The 19,514-nt window shown below is 35.4% G+C and overlaps 1 protein-coding gene across 7 annotated transcripts in view; it reads left to right on the forward strand.

Annotated features, from left to right (window-relative positions):
- Positions 1-1,944: 1,944 nt before the first annotated feature.
- The window catches only part of LOC18442151 (protein DJ-1 homolog B), a 32,720-nt gene continuing 15,150 nt past the window's right edge, over positions 1,945-19,514 (forward strand). For 3 of the 7 annotated variants that reach the window (XR_016055576.1, XM_088866734.1, XM_006852375.4), the window contains exons 1-5: positions 1,945-2,090; positions 2,355-2,555; positions 2,872-3,021; positions 3,952-4,131; positions 13,080-13,160. Coding sequence is in view for 6 of the 7 variants with exons in the window: in XM_088866734.1 (XP_088722860.1) it covers positions 1,956-2,090; positions 2,355-2,555; positions 2,872-3,021; positions 3,952-4,131; positions 13,080-13,160 (747 nt within the window). In the remaining variant the exon portion in view is untranslated. Of the gene's footprint in view, positions 2,091-2,343; positions 2,556-2,871; positions 3,022-3,951; positions 4,132-13,079; positions 13,161-17,172; positions 18,617-19,514 lie in introns of those variants that run through there. The other 4 variants (XM_088866743.1, XM_011627964.3, XM_088866763.1 and 1 more) reach the window with 3 other exon arrangements.

Below are 19,514 nucleotides of genomic sequence, written 5' to 3' on the forward strand. Positions count from 1 at the left end.
GAGCTTGAGACACAATAAAATTATTTCTAGAGAGTATTTTAAAGAGATTTAAGACAAAAAATTGTAGATACACCGATTGATAAAAGCTTGAAATTATAAAAAATATATGTCCATCAAATGATAGTGACAAATCTGATACAAAAATAATTCCATATGCTCAAGCTATTGGGTGTATAATGTACATTATGTTAGACATGATTTGAGTCATGCATTTGGTCTTCTAAATAGATTGCAGAGTAAACCTAGATGGTTTATTGGCAAGCTGTTAAAAAGATACTTAAGTATATTCATAACACTAAAAAGTACAAATTGTGCTTCCAAATTGATAATATTTATGTTATTAGGTACTTTGTTGCTGATTTTACAAGAGACCCAAGTGATCGAAAATCAACATTATGACATGTATTTCTCTTTGGAGGTGGATGTGTTTCTTGATCAAATAAGTAATAAGGTTATGTATCTCAATATATTATGGAAGCTGAGTATGTTGATTGTAGCATTGTTACTACTTATGACGTCTGAGGGATGCTTCCTAAAGGATTTGAAGTTGTATATAACCAACATACTAGGTTTTTTTTTTTTTTTGTGACAATAAGGTTGCCATCTCATTAATTAGCTCTAAAAGTAAGTACATTAAAATTGATTATCATCATACTTATAATATTATTGAAAAGAATGAAGTATATTATAAGTTATTTACATTCATTTGATATAATTGCACACCACTTGACAAAATGATTAAGTGTTGCGTGTAAGATTGATAGGACTTAAGAATATCTAAGTGAGAAACTCCTAAAGTGATATTTTTGAAGTTTTGGTCATGAGAGGAAATACTGCCAATAGCATGAAAAACCCCATGATTGAACTAACATGAAAAGCTTCATGATGAGAATATACATGTGAACAATAAATCCTCTAAGTAGCAATAGACCTTATGGTACATTCAACCATTATGGACAAACGAGAGATGTTGGTACATGTGTGGCTATGGTGTCTCACATGTACATTTGTAGAATATTTTATTTTGTTAAACCAATTTTAAAAAATAATATATGAATTAATTAGTTTTAAAAGGAGGAACTTTTTTGAGAGAGAATTTTTTTTTTTTTTTTTTTTTCACAGCAGCTCTTTGTACACGTTCCTTACTCCAAAATTTTGAGGGTCACTTCTTAAATATTTCATTAATGAAAATTGAAAGTTGGAGAACAACCTTTCTTCTCCATATAATAAGAATTTTAGGGTCATGAGAGACCCAATTAAAAAAGTTGTTCTTGATCATTCAAAAGCTTAGTCTCTCTATGATATACAATTGGACGACATTTCCATTAAATTTTGGGATTTTTTGGAGTTCTTCATTTTCCTTTTTTTCCAATACAAGTGGTTCAAAAAAATTTTAATTAAAATTTTAATTTAAAAAATAAAACAAATAAAATGGAACCCATGTGATTAAGGAGATCCAGATCACCTAGGTCTTAGGGGTGGCAATGCCAGGTTCCTTGACCAGGCTATCCTCAGGCCTAGCCTGACTCTAGTTCCCATAGGGGCGGCCTTGACTGGGCCAAAAAGGCCTTAGCACAACGTCGCCCCTAGCCTTAACATGCAGGGATGATCCAGGCCAAATATAATTTTAAAAAAAGAAAAATTAAAGAAAAAGAGGCCCAGTTGAACCGAGCCAGCCTTGGACCGGGCTTAGCCCAACCCAGCCCAGCCTCTCATTGAGCCACGGTTACCAGGCCCTGGCCCTGCCCTCGAGCCACATTTCATGGCTCAGGCCCAACTTTTTAACGGCCCTGGCGGCCGAGAAGGCCCGGTTACGCGACTCATTGCCACCCCTTCCGGGTCCGTTTCTTCAGCACAATCAAGCTAGTCCATAGTTGCCTGTGTAATCCACGTCATTACAGTAGACGTCCGACCATACCTGAGCCCATCCACCGTAAAATAAGCGGCGAATCGCCATGGTTGTGCTTTTAAACCCATCTCACTTCCCTCTGTGTTCACTCTGCCCTCTCTCCGTTAGTAAACGTGCGCGAATCCCTTCCCTCTTCGCAACCAATCTCTCTGTTACTTCGATGGCGTCTTCTCAGCGAAAGGTGAGCTAGTTCTTTCATATTCATGAGTCGCGCATCCTGAAAATTAGGTTTTACAATTTTTCTCGATGATTTTTTAATGTGGATGATTCATGGTTGTTTTTCCATCATTATTTGTGCAAACTAGGGTGTCTGTTTTCTCTCTTCATGGATAGGTGATGCTCTAGTGATTTTGGGATCCGGTTCCATTTCTTTCGACATTTTTTTTATTTGGAGTTTCTTACTTAAATTAGGGTTATTGATGATTTTTGATTAGCATGATCATAGGTAATGGTTCCAATTGCGAATGGCACAGAGGAGATGGAGGCGGTTATCATTGTAGATGTTTTGAGGAGAGCTGGGTCTGATGTGGTCGTTGCTTCTGTTGAGAAGGAGCTTCAGATTGAGGCATCTCGCAAAGTCAAGATTGTTGCGGATGCTTTTGTCTCTGATTGTACCGAAAATTCTTTCGATCTCATCGCCTTACCTGTACGATTAGTTGACAAATCACATGCCTTGTTACAAATTGTTCACATTCATGTTGACTTTTTTTCTTGGAATATCTGCAATTGTGGTAGAAATTGTTTTATTGCTTTGTCATTAAATTAATGCCTCTTTTGCTGGCTTTCGTGTACAAGCATATCTGTCAATGTTCTAGGAAGGAGTATAAGTATATGCAAATTGGACTGCGGTAGTTGAACACTAATTAAACTATACATTGTTCATCTCTGCATCGTGCTATGAATCTTTGTGCGTTCCATGGATCGGTTTGAGAAAATTGCTTTTTTGAACCGTTTCGTTTCAGGGAGGAATGCCAGGTGCTAGTTCACTTCGTGATTGCCAAGCTTTAGAAAGTATTGTTAAGAAACATGCAGCTGAAGGGAGGCTTTATGGTGCTATTTGTGCTGCCCCAGCTGTAGCACTTGACTCATGGGGTTTACTGAAGGGATTGAAAGTAAGTTCCTAAATAAGACAGGGAAAATTGCATAAAACTCCAGGATTTTCTAAGCAATTTACCCCCAACCTAACTTTTCCTAGCATCTTTTTCCCCAAAACCATGTTTTCTAGCGAATACCGCCAACTCAAAAATAAGAAAAAAAAAGAAGAAGACTAAAATACCCCTCGTTTGGAAATGAGACTTGATCCGGCACTTCACCATGGCGGTCCGGAAGAATGGATGGGTCCGACAATATACAACCACGGTCCGGCGTTTCCTTTTATTGGGATCCGAAAATGATTTGTTATGCACATGAAGGGTATTTTCATCAAAAAAAAAGAACAAACGATCCAATCACTTCGACATATAATTCCGGAGAAATTTTTTGGATACATAGAATCCGCAGTCTCCTTCTTTGTGATCTAAATGATCAAGCAATTAGGAATAAATCTCTTGAAATTCAAGAAATGAAGAAAAAGATACCTCAACGGTTATACAGATTAACTACCGATTTGGATCGTTTGTCCCATATGTGCAAATAGAATTCGGCATATCTTTACCCGGAGTGGAGCATAAACCTAAAAGACAAGATTGAAGAGGCCCATTCAAGAACAAGAAAACTACACTGTGATTTTGATCTCGATGAAAGAATACTGAACTTTTTGTATTTGCTATAAAACTTGATTTTTGGAAAAATATGCTAATAAAAATTAGGGTGGGGTAAAGTGCCTAGAAAGTCTACTTTTGGGGGTTTTATGCAATTTTCCCAATAAGATAACCCAATTTTTTGTATTTGTTATTCAGTGATCAGGATTTGAAGTATTCATTTCCCTTATTTAGTTGCTGAATAGAAATTTGATATTCTCAGTTCTAGTGGCATTTATGGTTTAGAACTGGTTGATGCGGAAGTTGTGATATTATTGTATTCTGGATATGTAATTTGTGCAGGCAACCTGTCATCCTTCATTTATGGATAAGTTATCAACTGCAGTGCCAGTTAAATCAAGGGTTCAGCAAGATGGGCGGGTAGTTACAAGTCGTGGACCAGGCACTGCAATGGAGTTCTCTTTACTCTTGGTGGAGCAGTTGTATGGCAAAGAAAAAGCTGAAGAAGTAGCAGACCCAATGGTTTGTTGATCTCTTATTTGATCATTCTGTTGCACATGTTATAGGCATGAATGATACTGCACATCATGTGACGACTGGCCATAGAATGCACTTGATCAGGGAAATAATTACATTCTTATCATTGAAATTGCAAGGCCCTATGCTAGGTTGTTTCTTAGTTAATTGTCAATGGTGAGCTCTCTTTTGCTTGATGGGAATGGCACATAGCACTCAGACGATTGGTTGTCTCTCTTTTCTTCTCAATCTAGAGAAGAAAATCATGGTCTGATGTTGCATGTATTGAAGAGTTAGACGGGTAGGGGCCTGTATTCCCCACTGATATACCCAAAAAAAAAAAGAGAGTAGACTTTATCTGTTTCTAGTATCATGCTAAAATATTTTGAACTATTTTTCTATAATGAAGGTTGCTACTGCCTACTGGTCATCTACTGAATCAGGTTATGTACCGAAGTTGGTGGGAGTAGGAAATATTTTGCGGTTTGGTTTATTGGAAAGTCTCTACTTCTATTTAGGATTTTCCACTCTTTTCTCTCACTATTCTATTAGAGAAGAAAGGTTTTAAGAATATATAGAAATGGCTGTCAAGACAAATGAGTACAATCTTGGACATGGAGCATCGATTACTGGGAATGATTCCTTGGGCCTTGATCTGGATCCTGAATGGGTGAATTATATCTTCCAAACCATTGAAGAACATGCAAAATTGGTGGGCGCAGAATTATTTAGTAAAGAGCTTGATGTAATTGTGCACAGAGTTAAAAAGTGCATGGCCCTTGCATGGGCTTAGTCTTTCTTGTTTTTATTTAGCAATTTTCTTAGTTGCATATGCAACACAATGCGCTCCTTTATGCTCATCAATTTGCTATAAGAGCAAGTTTGGGAGGCTGGATTTAGGAATGACATCTATATAGTGTTGTATGTCTGCCATAGGAGCCTCTGGGGTGAGCTCACTAAATGGCTCCAATAGGGGTTGAACCTCTTGTGGAATTGGTTGAGTCTCTGCTCCATCCTTTGCCACAATGAGAAATAATAATCATCCACGACTTCCATTATCATCATTCACAACTTCCTGCCTGTTGTGCGCACTGATTGAATTAGGATTTCCCTTGTGTCCCTCATTACTTTCTCACCCTGATTGACTCTTTCCTCAAAGTCATCTTAACCCTAGGACAACATCTAACACACTAACGAGGACTATATTATCCAATAGGAAGTCTAAGGGACTTAAAAGCAAAAGGTTAGCACCTTAACGACCTAATGAATGCTTTAAAACTCAAGGATATACCCTAAAAAGCTCAAAAAATAGACATCTAGCTCAAAAAATAGACATCTAGCTGTAGGACAGAACTTTCTCTTGTATCAAATTGATGTAATCTAAGATCAACAACTAATGTATGATTCCAAGGCCCTAAAACACATTTGGTGAACAATTTAAATTCTAATAATGCTGGATATCTAAAATTTTAGTAGACAATCGTCCGTAAAACTATGCTGAATCAACATGCAATCAAAGTTTTATTGCTTTGATGCCTTGGTGATGAGATCTCAAGGCCACAATGGATTGAAATCTATCGCTAAAGAAAATCAGCTTGAAGAAAATTGATTCCAGTCAAATTTTAGGGTAATCTACAGCTTAGAGAGATGGCTTAGAATAGCTTTCAATCAATTTCCGAGGGTCTCCCTTAGCTTTTTTGAGGAAAAGGGTCTCCCACAACTTAATTATAAGGTTTTGAGATAATATTCTACAATAATTAGTGTTTTGAATTTAGAGGGGAATTAGGCATTGGGCTTTGTAAGGGATTTTATATTGGTTGATTTTGAGGACTTGTGGTTTTCTTTGTACGGGTTTCATGGTTTTTTGAGGAAAAGAAAGGAGAAAAGAGAGGAGAAAAGATTAAGAGACAAAGGGAGAGAGAAAATAACATGGAGGAGAGGAGTTGAAATAAGATATTAAGGAGGGACATGAGAAGAGAGGAAAAGAAAAAAATAGGGAGGGGAAAGATAAGAAAGGAGCAGAAACGAGGAGGAGGTGACTAATAAGAACTTAAGGAGAGAAAAGCGAAGAAGGAGAAAGCAAAGCAGAACATAAGAAGAGTTGAAGAATACCTCACGAGGGAGGGATTTCAAGAGGTGCTACGAAGCTTTCTCTATGGCTTTCAATCAAAGGAATCAAGAAAGCATTCCTAGTCTTTTTTTTCTTCTGACGTTTTTTTCATGACAATCACTGAGCGGTTGGACACCTTTCTTTCCATTTTGCTAGTTTTCAAAACCTTACTGAACTTGCCAAATATTTCAAAGAACCAACTACCAAGCAGTTTACATGGATACCAACACGTGTGTTGGTCTAGTATGTATCTGATAGTTAAGTGCGTAAGGGAAAAGGGTCGTACGTCCTGATATATCCATACAATACTTTAGCTTTTAAGTGTTGTCATTATATATTAAATTTTCCACATCTGTAATGTCTTATACCTGTGGCTTGTGTGGTAAAGCGTTCTTAACTTTAAAGAGCGCAATGTCATGGGTTCAAACCATAGTTATTGGAAATGCCTGAGACTCCAAATCTTTTTAGAAAATAAAATTGTGGAATCGCAATTGGCTAGAAGATTCATGTTTTCGGAATTGATGTCCAGACAACGGGAATTGCGAGAATCGAGATTCCTACTTTATAGGAATCGAGATTTGATCCGAATAGAATCGACAATCAAGATCCCTACGTACATGGAATCAAGATTTCGACCTCTTTGAAATCAAGTTTCTGACCTATTAGGAGCCGACCCAATGGAATTGAGATTCCTTAATATGCGGAATCCAGATTCCGACATCTTTAGAACTAGTTTCTAATGTATTTGAAATCAAGATTCATACCAGTTTGGAATCGAGATTCGTATCAGTTTGGAATCGAGATTTGTATCAGTTTGGAATCATCTTTTGACCCATGTGTCAATCGAGAGTTGCAACTCTTAGAATAAATACTCTTACACCGACGACATCTTGCTCTGTAACAACTTAGAATCCCATCAAGCAATCAAGATTAGAGGTATCTAAGACCTGACAGAGGTTCGTTAGATTTGAAGTCAATGTTTGACTGTTGAGCCTCATATACAATGTTAAAAGTAAGGTCAATCTATACACACTCGTATTCCACCTAGGGAAATTGTCTACAAAAGATACAAATATCATCTCATGTATTTTTAAAATGTGATTTTGTTTTTATTATTATAGTTCAAAATGGTATTTTGTCTGTGCCATGGTGTTGTCTATTTTGTAGTATATGCCTTGGATACCTGAGGTGAAGACGTGGAGTATTCAATTTTTAATGTTGCAAGGCCCAAGTTCTCTTAATTTTAATGCTCCAACACCCAAGTTATACTTGCCTTTGTTACCTACAGAAGAAGTTATACTAGTATCTGTTGCATGTAAAAGACGTTGGAATGGTTCTTGTTAAGAACTTAACTCTGGACATTTGCATTTGAAAGTTGATTTGTGGAAACAATAATTTAATAATGAGTTCATCGAATTATTATTTGGGGCACATATGAACTATGAGAGATAATTGTCTCCAGATTGGTGTCCGAATAACTCAAACCTACTCCATGAATATTTGAACCAATCCATAAGTCACATATTTGTGCTCTAACACTTTGGTATTTGATTCTGTTCTATTACGATTCCAAAAAAATCGGATCGGGACTCTATGAGGCTGGAAGCAAGATTGATGTTTGATTAATTTGTAGTTTCTTTCATCTACGAACTGCAATACTTGATGTTTAAGAATATGGATTTGAAAACAATCGAATCGAGTATCATCATATGTGGAATCCAGATTCATCAAATATAAAATCGAGTTTAAGCAATTAAGGAATCGAGAATCAATGAACATTAGAAACAAGATTCTATAAGTGTTGAAATCGGGACTCTTAAAATAAGGAATCGCGATTCCTGACTTCACAAAAACAAAGATTTTAGTAACTATGATTCAAACTCCATGGATGGTGCCCATCTATTTTTTAAATTGCTTCAGTTTTTCCTGTTTTATCATATGGAGCGCTAACTAGTGTAGGAATAACTACATCAAGGATCAACATTGAGCCTGTACCTCTTTGTCTTAGTTATGGATGACTTAACTAGGCACCTACAACATATTGTTCGCAGATGACATAGTTTTGATCGATGAGACCTTGATGCAGATAAAAATCTGGGGGCTTCAAAATTTTAATTTTAATTTTAGTTTTATTAATTTTATTGTTAGAGTTATGGGTAGATTATTTATTTATTTTATTAGGGTCAATTTTTAGAAATAGGATTAATTGGGATTTGTTTTAGGTTAGTTTGATAAATTCTATGTTTTAGAAAGTATCTTTTTTTTAATTTTTAGTAGGTCCATACTTTTCTTTTAGTCATCCTTTAAACTTGAAGGAATAGGATGATTTTTTATATTATGAAGATGATTATCTCTGGGGGGAGACGTGGATTTGGATTTATCTTGAAGGAAATGTTGAGAGGATTTAACAATCTAGTCAAGTTTATCTTTTGGTGAAGATAAATTGAAGTTTAAGAGGTCGGACGTGAGAATGAAAAGTATGAAAGCAAACTCCTTTAAAAGGGAACACGTACATTGTAATTGGGGGATTTTGATTGAATGAAATAAAGAAAGTGTTTTCTTGTAGAGAGATAGGCCTTTTGTGGGTGTTGTTTTTTCTCTCGTATTTATGGTCTCGTGTCGGAATACTCGTATCTACGCGTTTTGTTCTTTTTGCTTGTGATTTCCTTCACAATTTTTATTTCTCTTTCAAACCCGGTTATTTTTGCTCGGTGGTTTTTGCCTGTAGTCTTATACTGCGTCAGGTGGTATCAGAGCTTAGTTGATTCTTGTGGATTGTGGTATTTGTCGATAGGCATCATGGCTCGTGGGCAAGTTCCATGGCTTGACATTGGGACTCAACCAATCCAACGAGAGCTAGACCTCCGAGATCTCCAAGAGCTTGAGATCAAAATTTTGAGAAAGAAAGTAGAGGTACTGACCTTGTGCTTGGCGCAAAAACTAGCCTCGACACAATATGATTACAATAGTGAGTTGGAAGCTATTTTCGAGAACCCATTTCATGCCAACGCTTTGTGTCGGGAGCATCATGGTCGGGAGATTGATCTATTTCTTTATGATTGGGAGATTGATCTATCTAAGTTTGATGAAGAATTAGTTGAAGATGAAGATCAAGTAGATTTGGATGTTCAATCGGAATCATCATTCTTTAATGTCACAGGTTACCCCATCTTTGATGAAATTCGTGTTTTTGATGAAGAACAAGATGAAAGAAAATAAGTTGTCCTTGAGGCAGCAAGGATATTTGATTTTTTTTTTTTTTTATTAATGGAGAGATGGAGAAGCAAGAGATTGAGCCTATGGAAATATTTGACGAAGAAAAAAAGTAAGCACTCAAAGGAGAATCCATAATTGAAGCTAAATCAGTTATCAAAAGTTCTTAGCTCCAAGATGCTCGCTTAGTATGTTTTAGGGCTGAACATAAACAATTCCTATGGATATACATTGGCCCATTCCTCGAGGGTTTATTGATTTCATTGCATGTTTTGATCAGTGCATTAACCCGCAGGTTGCAGGATCGTGTTTCCAAAATTCTGATTGAAGAAGGTTGCGACACTAATGGTATCAGAGCATTTATTTTTGTCGAGTGGTATTCGCTGATAATTTTATACTGTGTCAAGTGGTATCCGAGAGAAATAAAAATTGTGAAGGAAATCACAAGAAGAAAGAATAAAACGCATGGATACGAGTGTTTTGACACGGGCCCATAAACACAAGAGAAGAAACAACACCCACAAAGGGCCTCTCTTTCTATAAGAAAACACTTTCTTTATTTTATTCAATCAAAATCCCCCAATTACATTGTACGTGTTCCCTTTTAAAGGAGTTTGCTTTCATATTTTTCATTCTCACGTCCCACCTCCTAAACCTCAATTTATCTTCACCAAAAGATAAACTTGGCTAGCTTGTTAAAACCTTTCAACATTTCCTTGAAGTTAAATCCAAATCCACGTCTCCCTCAAAGATAACCATCTTCCTAATATAAAAGATCATCCTATTCTTTCAAGTTTAAATGATGACTAAAAGAAAAGTATGGACCTACTAAAAATTAAAAAAAGATACTTTCTAAGATATAGAATTGATCAAACTAACCTAAAACAAACCCCAATTAATCCTATTTCTAAAAATTGACCTTAAGAAAATAAATAAAAAATCTACCCATAGCTCTAAAAATAAAACTAATAAAACTAAAATTAAAATTTTGTAACGACCAGATTTTGATCTGCATTAGACCCGGAACAACATCAACACAAAGTTAGAACTTTGGCGGGATGCTCTAGAATCAAAAGGTTTTAAAATTAGTTGGACAAAGACAATATTCAGAATGCAAGTTTAGTAATAATAAGAGTAGAGATGTGGAAGTAGTTAAGATTGACGGCTAGGAAGTACAAAAAAGGCTGTAGTTTCGATATCTTGGGTCAATAATGCAGAAAAATGGAGCGATTGAGGAAGATGTCGCACACATAATTAGAGCTGGGTGGGCGTAGTGGATGTGCAACTAGAATTTTATATGATGGCCACATCCCAATGAAGCTGAATGGCAAGTTTTATAAGACAACTGTGAGACCAACTTTGCTTTATGGGGCTGAATGTTGGGCGGACAAAAAACAATACACTGATAAAATGAGTGTAGTGGAGATGAGGATGTTGAGATGGATGAGTGGTAGGACAAGAAGGGATAAAATTCGAAATAAGTTCATTCGGGGGAATTTAGGTGTGGCACCAATAGGCGATAAGATTAGAGAGAGTAGACTTAGGTGGGCTGGTCATGTGTGGCACCGACCAAGTATAACTCTTGTTAGGAGGTGCAAGTTAGTTCAAGTGGAAGGACTTGAAAAGGCAAGGGGTGGGCCCAAAAGGACGTGGTTGGAAGTAGTTTGGAAAGATATGGGGACTTATGGCTTCACTGAGGATATGGCTTTGTGTAACTGATTCCACTTAATTGGGAAAAGGCTATGATGATGATGATGTTGATGATCATAAGATAATTAGTCATTTATGAATCATCAATGTCTCACCCTCTATGTGGTGGAGTGGACTTCATCCATACTTGGTTTGAGTTTGACTGAGGCTGTTATTTATTGTTACTTCATTATGACTTGTTGAAATACATATATATCGATATTCATTATTCTATCACGGTCATCTCGATAAACTACCCTTCCAAGAGGTCGCAAGTTCAAGACTCAGCAGGTATGTTTGTTTTTTGTACTTTTTAAATATAATAATTAAAAGGACACGGCGTGTCCTAGTGGTTGATTAGGATTTGCACCCATAAAATCTCTCTCTTCAAGGACACTCGCTTTTCTCTCTCTAATAGGATATTTTAGGGTTATCTTCTTCAAAGAATGTGATTAAATCAAACAAAATAAAAGTCGATTAAGACTTTCAAATAATAATTTAATCCATCTGTATTTAGATTCTCTAATAAGATAGTATCTTGACTCTCTTTCCTTTTTGTCTATTTGATTAAATCAACAAAATGAAGGGCTCTTATTGTGTAACGATAAAGGAGCATACATCCCTTAGAGAAGTAGCATCTGCAGTAGCATTGCTTATTAGGTAATTTTTCAACCTATTGTAGCATTTGCTATATAATCTTCGAAGAATTCTTGGAAACCTTTTATCTCTATTAATGCCCATGCCCATGTAGTTATATTAGAAAGAGGGTTTTTTAAATATCTTTCCTGTTTTTTTTACTTGAGAGAGAGAGAGAGAGAGAGAGAGAGAGAGAGAGATGATTTTGTCTAATGCATGCCTCTATCTTGTAGAAAGAATAAGACTCCAACAAATCTTTTCTAAGTTGTTTAAAACAGTTCGCTAGAAAGTTGGATTCACTGAGTACATAGCCTTAGAGAAACAAACTTGACTTCCTGTTTCCTTTGTAATTAGAGATTGGTAGTACATCTTGGCATAAAATGTGATATTCTAATGTGGAAAGTTAGGACTAGTCTTGTGAGCTATAAACTTGACAAAGCTACTATATCCATAATTTGACATTTGGGCACATGTGTACACTCTTTATATGAGCTTATGACACAAGTACTATACTTGGGTGTCTTGATTCTAGATCTATGAGCTTTCATTTAAATAGCATGTGTGGACTATTTATGGATTATATGAGTATTATGCATGGAATGTGGGAGGACCTTTTATGAGAGCTGTGTAACATGAGAACTCGTGTGATGAATTTGGGGTATAGCATTGGCATAATTTTAACTAATCCTTTTGGCGTGTTGTTCCTCATATTCTAACCTTTTTCATGCTTTCCACGAGATAAGAGGAAAAAATAGGAATGTGACATTGTTTAGTTCTTTTGGATGTAGAAAGAATAAGACTCCAACAGATATTTTCTAAGTTGTTCAAAACAGTTTGCTATAAAGTTGGATTTCTTTTATATAAGTGAGATCCTATATAACCAGAATTATGTTGTTCTTATTTTCCTGAATTTTCATGTTGTTGTTATTATTATTTTTGAAATTATATTTTATAGTTTAAAAGACATTTGTATGTCAGGCCATACGGGGCATTGGCCTGAAGAACTAGGCACCCAAGAGGCCATTTCACATACTGACACCAGTGTCGGTGTCTATGTAATACTGGTTCGAAGTAGCTAAAAAATTCTTCTAAGAATATGCTTCAAATAGTGGATAAGATTCTCTATACAGGAAATATGTATTAGTTACTTGCTGCTTAAGCACTTTGTGAGTGTTCTGTTGATTATGATGTGATATGTGTGCTATTTTTTCTTGCTTGCAATATTTGCAGTCATGCGTGTCTTGTTATGCCTGTAAGAGAAGTCCCTTTTCCCTTTGTCTGTTGATACTTGTAACTTGCTGTTCAGGTGATGCGTCCATGTTCTGCAAGCAATCTTACACTGCATGAAGTGAATGCAATAGACTGGTCAGTTGGGAAAACTCCTCAGGTGAGGTTTAAAACACTTTTTTCCCGTCTTCTTTTTCCCAATAATTATGTGTGCTTCTCTCCATTTCATATGTTTTAGAAACCAATAAGCTCTTGTTTTAATATAAAGCTGTGATTTGTGGTTTTTTTTTTTGGCAGTTGATGATATTGTATTACTTAAAGGGATTGTATGTCAATAAACCATTCGTTTTCAGTACAAGGAGGTCTCAATCACCTTTAGCCATCAGATGTGAAATTCGATAGCTAGGGGCGTGTCACACAGTTTAATAAATTTTATTTTGATTTTTTGCTCAACCAATCACACAACCCCAGGCCATCCAATTTCACATCTAATGGTCAATAGCAATTGTGACTTACTAGTGCAAAACATAAATGCTGGTGTTATTGTATAGTTCTCCATAAATAAATAAGAAATATATAAAGTGTTGTGACCTTTACGAAGACAAGGCTTTCTTACACTACCAGAGTGCAAAAAATTTATCTTACACACTGGAGTAATAGAGGAGCTTCTAAAGGGGGAGTCAGAGAGGGAGAGAGATATGGAGAAAGGGGGAGGGAGTGGGGAAGTGTGGGAGATGGGTCGGGAGAGGGTGGGAGAGGGAGGCTTCGCAGAGGGTAGAGTGGGAATGTGGGATGATATAGGTTGGCCTACAAATTGACGGAGCAATCTGTACTGGCGTAAAGTTGGGGGTCAAGCCTTCTTTTAGCTAGGGAGTCGGCCGTCTCATTTGCTTCTTTTAACATGTGCTGAAATACCACTTGAAGGGGCCTGACAATTTTAAAGATTTGGTCGAACACTGCCTGAAGTTTCCATGTACAGGGGGAGCTCTTTGTACCCCAAGTAATTGTGTTCTTGAAGTCACACAGTCACACTCCTCTATGAGGGTGGATTTCCAACTAAGGTCAAACACCTAGTCCTTCCAGCAGGGCCTTGACCTTAGCTGTGGTCGACTCTGCCTCCCAAATTGGCCTAGAGAACAACTGCCCTATTTGGTATAAGCAGTCTCGAAAGAGAACTCCAATCCTTGCCAGTCTCTGAGTTGCTGATTAAGCAAATCTAAAAATTGAGTTTCATAATTCCATTGCAAGTGTGGGCCACAAGTGGGCTTTATAAATCTTCCCTGACCTTGACTGACTGATCTTGGACCAATTTTAATGGCAAGTCCCTCGCAAATTTAGTCACCCTAGGCCTCACCAACTTCTTATCTGTGAACTTCCTCATTATGGCCAAGGCCTTGCCATCAGAGTACATATAACATATTAAAACTTAGGAACTTTAGAAGCTAGATTAGAACAAATAAATATGCAAATTACAATTCCACAATGAAAAAGTAAGTTTTGAACTTATCGGTGTTGTCTATATATATATATATATACATTAGACAATTTATAATTTATTATAAGTTTACTTCCATCTGCAGTATTTAGAATTTGGGTGGTCTTATCAAAGTATTTTGTAGGTACTAAGCCTTCATTTATACAATTTAAATCAGCTCCAGAGTCTATTAATGCTAAAGATTGAAAACTATATTCTTCTCGTACTACTATTCGGATTAAAGTGTACCATTTTTTATTTATTACTTTATCAATAATATTTAGATGGTCTTCTTGTATTTCAGGTTTTGTATCAGAGGATTCAGGTTTTTCTCCTAATGAAAGTTTTTGGTTAGAAGTTATTAAATCATCAAATTCTATTTCTTCATTTGATTCAGGTTCAGAAAAATCTGTTGCCATCTCTAATATACGAATCCTATTTTTTAATTGTTGGACTTCAACTTGTACTTCATTTATCTCATGTTTTAATTCAGCTATAGTAGGTTCCTTTTGTATTGCTTCCCTTTTATTTATTCTTTTAAGTATTTCAGAAAGACTGTATTCATCTTGCGGTTTTATTAATTGTGGGGGTTTATTTTTGTTTTTAGCAATTTGCACATATTGGGTAATAACTTCTCTTTTTTCAGTGGGATCTAAAATTCCATCTATTAGATCTAAAATTAAATTTTCTTCTTTAGTAAGCACATTACAGAAACATTTTTGTATTTCATCGATTGAATCTTTTTCTGAATCAGAGCTGCTCCATATGAGATTTTCATCCTCAATTCTTCTTGCTAACAAATCATAATCAGTGGTTGAGGATTCTTTATTTGATTCGTCTTCTATTTGAATAATATTATAGAGCTGGGTTTTTATTTCTTTATCGAGTGTAAGGGCATTGATTTTCTTTTTTACTCTGCAATTATTTTTATAATGGCCTATTTTGCCACATTTATAACAGATTGGTAATTTTTGTTTTCCTGATTTAAATTTGGCTTTTGGCAAAAATTTTTTTGTAAACTTATCTCTTTGTTTTTCACGTTTTATTGTTTTATTTTTCTTATATATATGTTTTCTCTTGACTTCTTTATTAGAAGAGGGGCTTATATTATATCCAAATTGCTCACAAAAATCACCTAACTCCTTACCTGTCATTTTCTGTTTATCCAATTGTTTTTTAAGTTTTAAGTTTGTACATAATGCTAGGCCTTCTGCGCAGATTTCTGCAGAAAGTTTGCCTAGAGTATAATGAGAGTATGAAATGATTCCATTATTTTTATTTTTCAGTCTATTTTTAACCTTTTCAGCATAAAGGTAAGGCATACTTGCTATAAATTTTTCCTTCCAATGGTCTGCACTACTGTCTTCTCTTAATAAGAATCTTGAGAAGAAGACATCTTTATACCATTTGTAATGAGAAAGAGTGGGGCATCTTAGATTTGAGAGTAGATCTTTAAATCTAGCCTCTAATAAGGATGTACTGCCCACAAAATGAAGGGTTATAGTATATATTAATGTATTGACAGCATCACTTTCGCTGTGAGGCACATCTTGGTTATGCTCATTTTTTACTACCCATTGGTGGGTAGTATGAAGAATTTGGTTTTTGGTGGTTTCATTCATGTGAAAATCCCACCATCCTCGCAACCAACCTGTGAAGCCACAGATGATGGCTTTGGCAACATCTTGATCATGACTACCTGATACTTTGCATGCTGTGGCATACATAGTCATATGTCTCATTGTATCTAATATTTGATGATCCGACATTCCATCAATATTCCAGTTGATAATGGTCCTTCCAGAATAAGATACTGTATGGGATATTAGGTCTTCTTCGAATTGAATGTCTACAGGCGTAGGTCTAGTGTGGTACATTCTAGCATGAGTTGTAGGTCTCCATTTAGCTCCATAGGCTATTCTATCAATTTCCATATTGTTTTCTTTAAAAGCTTGTTCTATATTTAAGAGTTCATCTTCAGCCTTTATAACTTCTTCTTGGATAGGTTCTTCTTGAAGAACCAAGGCTTCTGATTCTAACATTATTCCTTTGCTTTTAGTATATTTAGTTTCTTTTAATTTTAATTGTGATAATCTATTTATTAATTCTTCCATTAATTCCTTATTATCCTCTTTAAGGATAAAACGGTCTTTATTTATTTCAGGAGGTGGTTTAAACATTATTGCTTTTTTCTTTTTTTCAATTTGCTTAAAGGGTTTGCTAATGATATTTTCTATTCGAGTAGCTTGCTTTCCCAAAGAGTGGAGATACAAATTAGTATAATTATTTTGTTCCACTAGGTGAGGAACTAATTCAATTTTATGAGTATATTCTCCAGGAATTATTTTATAGGGTGAAGCTTTAGTTTCTAATTTATTTTTCTTTATCACAATAGCCTTCTCAGGGGGGTGTATGCTTTGACTCCTTCGGGTGTATAAAAAGTCTGATACTGACTTTCAAGAGTATTAATTTCAAAATTAGGTATCTTAACCCTTTTTTCTTGAAGAGTTGTTTTCAACCATTCGAAAAATCCTATATTTTTCTTTTTTTTTTTTTAAAATTTATTATATCTTTTATGACAAGCATCTATTAATTCTTTTGAAATTTTTTCGAAATACCAGTTTCTTATCATTTTATTTTGTTCTGACAAATAATCTTGCTTTATCCACTGCTTATCTATTTTTTCTTTTGTTTGCAGGGTTATGACTTGAAAGTCTAAATCTTCATATGTGCATTCACTGTTTGAGGAACTAGGTTTCGCTGATTTATAGATAGGAATATGGGCAGTACCTTTTGACCTCCTTAATCCTCTTATAATAGGCTCAGTATTTGAAGAAGTTGAATGTCGTTAGGATATTATAGGTTTTTGTGGATTAAGAATACTATCATCTAAAATATTTAGCTTTGTTCTACGAGTATTATTAAATTGTAATTCAATTTCTCCATCGGGGTGTTCAATTATCTGTTTTGGAGTTTGATTAACAGGTACTCTGTATTGTTGATTTTCATTATAAATAGACTAGGTTTTTGGAAGAGTTACCTGAGACCAATCTATTGTTTTAGGAATTGCAGTATTGGATTTTTCATTATTTGTCTGAAATAATATTGTTTGTCCTTTTGTGTCAACTTGTAACACATTTGGGCTTAAGAGTATTCATAACCTTATAACAAATTCGATATACTAAGACTATATTTTGTGATCTTGGGTTCATATCAAATCCTTGAGTTTTAAGATTAAGGGTAAGTACTTTAAGGAGGTTTGGATCACCTAAGGATACAGAAAAATTTGGGAAACAATTGAAATACACTGGGCCACTACATAGGCTAGATTCTACAACACCTAGTAATGAATTTGAAAATTTATTGTGACGACTATCCCTAAGACATAGCAATATTGAAGTATCAAGTCCTAACCTGGTAAGAGGTTTTACAACAACTTGTATTAATCCTATGTGTAAATATTTATAGTCTTTATTTTTATGAATTTGTAATACCTTTTGTGATAGTAATTGGAAGCTTTCTTGCTCACTGGTAATAGATAGATTCTGCTCAACTGTTTTTATTGCATAACTTGTCCTGAATTCAAAAGTTCCCTTCTTATATATATATGTTATTGGTACTTTTGGTATGTTCTAGTTTTGGATTTGTTTTTCAATATTTTCAATTACTATCTCTTCTTTATTTTTCAATCTAAAAGACAAGATCTGCTATTTACTCAATTCTAGAAAAATATATTTATAATTCTTGAATAATAAAGCAGAGAAAATGTTATAACAATGATTGAGAATGGAGAAATATCTAGAATTATCCAACTAGTCTAAGTAATTCCACGAATTTTTATACTAAATATGAACTTTAATTACATTTCTAATTACAACAGCATAAAGGTTCATGCATTAAATAGTAACTTACTGATTACATATGCAAAAGCTGGCAAACAGCTTCCATTCATAAGGGTAATGACTTGGAAGGGAGCTAAGATTACAATCACACATTACAATATCTAAAGTGGTTTATAACATACCACTATTTACATAGACCAAGTAATAAAAGAGTAAAGTTCAGAAACAGTTACCCGGACAGTTGAATAAGAAGAAGTACTTAGTTTACAAACTTCCGGTATGGCTGGACCAAGAGAAAAAGAGGGGAAAGAAAGTTTTTACAGAAGAGAGGGACTAGAGCTGAGAATTACAGAGGAGAGGGACTAGAGCTGAGAATTACAGAGGAGAGGGACTAGAATTGAGGATTTCGACCTGCCTTCAACTTCTAGGTTCTGCCTCCTTTTATATAGAGCGGATTTCAAAGTTTATAGGTTATATTTTATTCTGGTGGCACTTAGTGGAGTGTCGGTGGAGCGTCAGTGATTTTGTCGGACAGGTGGTATCTTCTTTTTGCTAGTGGGGTGTCGGTGATTCCTTTGGTCGGACAGGTGGTCAACAGATCCCGTCAGATAGGTGATGTTTTTGGATGCTAGTGTCGGTTGAGACACTGTTATGTCGGTAGTGGATGCTGAGCTGGCGAAAACTGTTATGTCGGTAATGGATGCTGAGCTGGCGAAATACTGTTCTGTCGGTAGTGGCGAATATTATTTTATTTGATATTGGGCTTCGGGCCTTGGGCCGACTTTTTATTGATAAAGGTCAGCTGATACTATTGCTTCACAGTCCTCATTTTCCATCCTGTAGTCTTCTTCATCTTTATTTTGCTGTGAAGTTGTAGTATTTTCTTCTTCCTCAAAGATTTGTAGTAATTGTCTTTCTAATTCTTCTTTGGTTGTCTGGGGGTGCTGTTTTCTCGTTTTTCTGATATATTTTGAGATACTATTTGGGTTTTCATATTGGGATGGTGTTGGTATTTTCCTCAATTTTATTTTATCTGGCTCCAGATTTTTGTTCTCAAACACATCCTACCATTTAACAGATATCTTTTTTCCCAACCTGCGAATATATTCAAAATTATTGGTAGTATTCTCAGATATTCCGTATGTCCATTTCATAATCCACGGTATCTGATAGATAGCCATGAAATACAAATGGTAAT

This window comes from Amborella trichopoda, chromosome 1 (assembly GCF_054954075.1).
Source record: "Amborella trichopoda isolate Santa Cruz 75 chromosome 1, AtrichopodaSantaCruz75HAP2 v2.0, whole genome shotgun sequence".
Taxonomy (NCBI): Eukaryota; Viridiplantae; Streptophyta; class Magnoliopsida; order Amborellales; family Amborellaceae; genus Amborella; species Amborella trichopoda.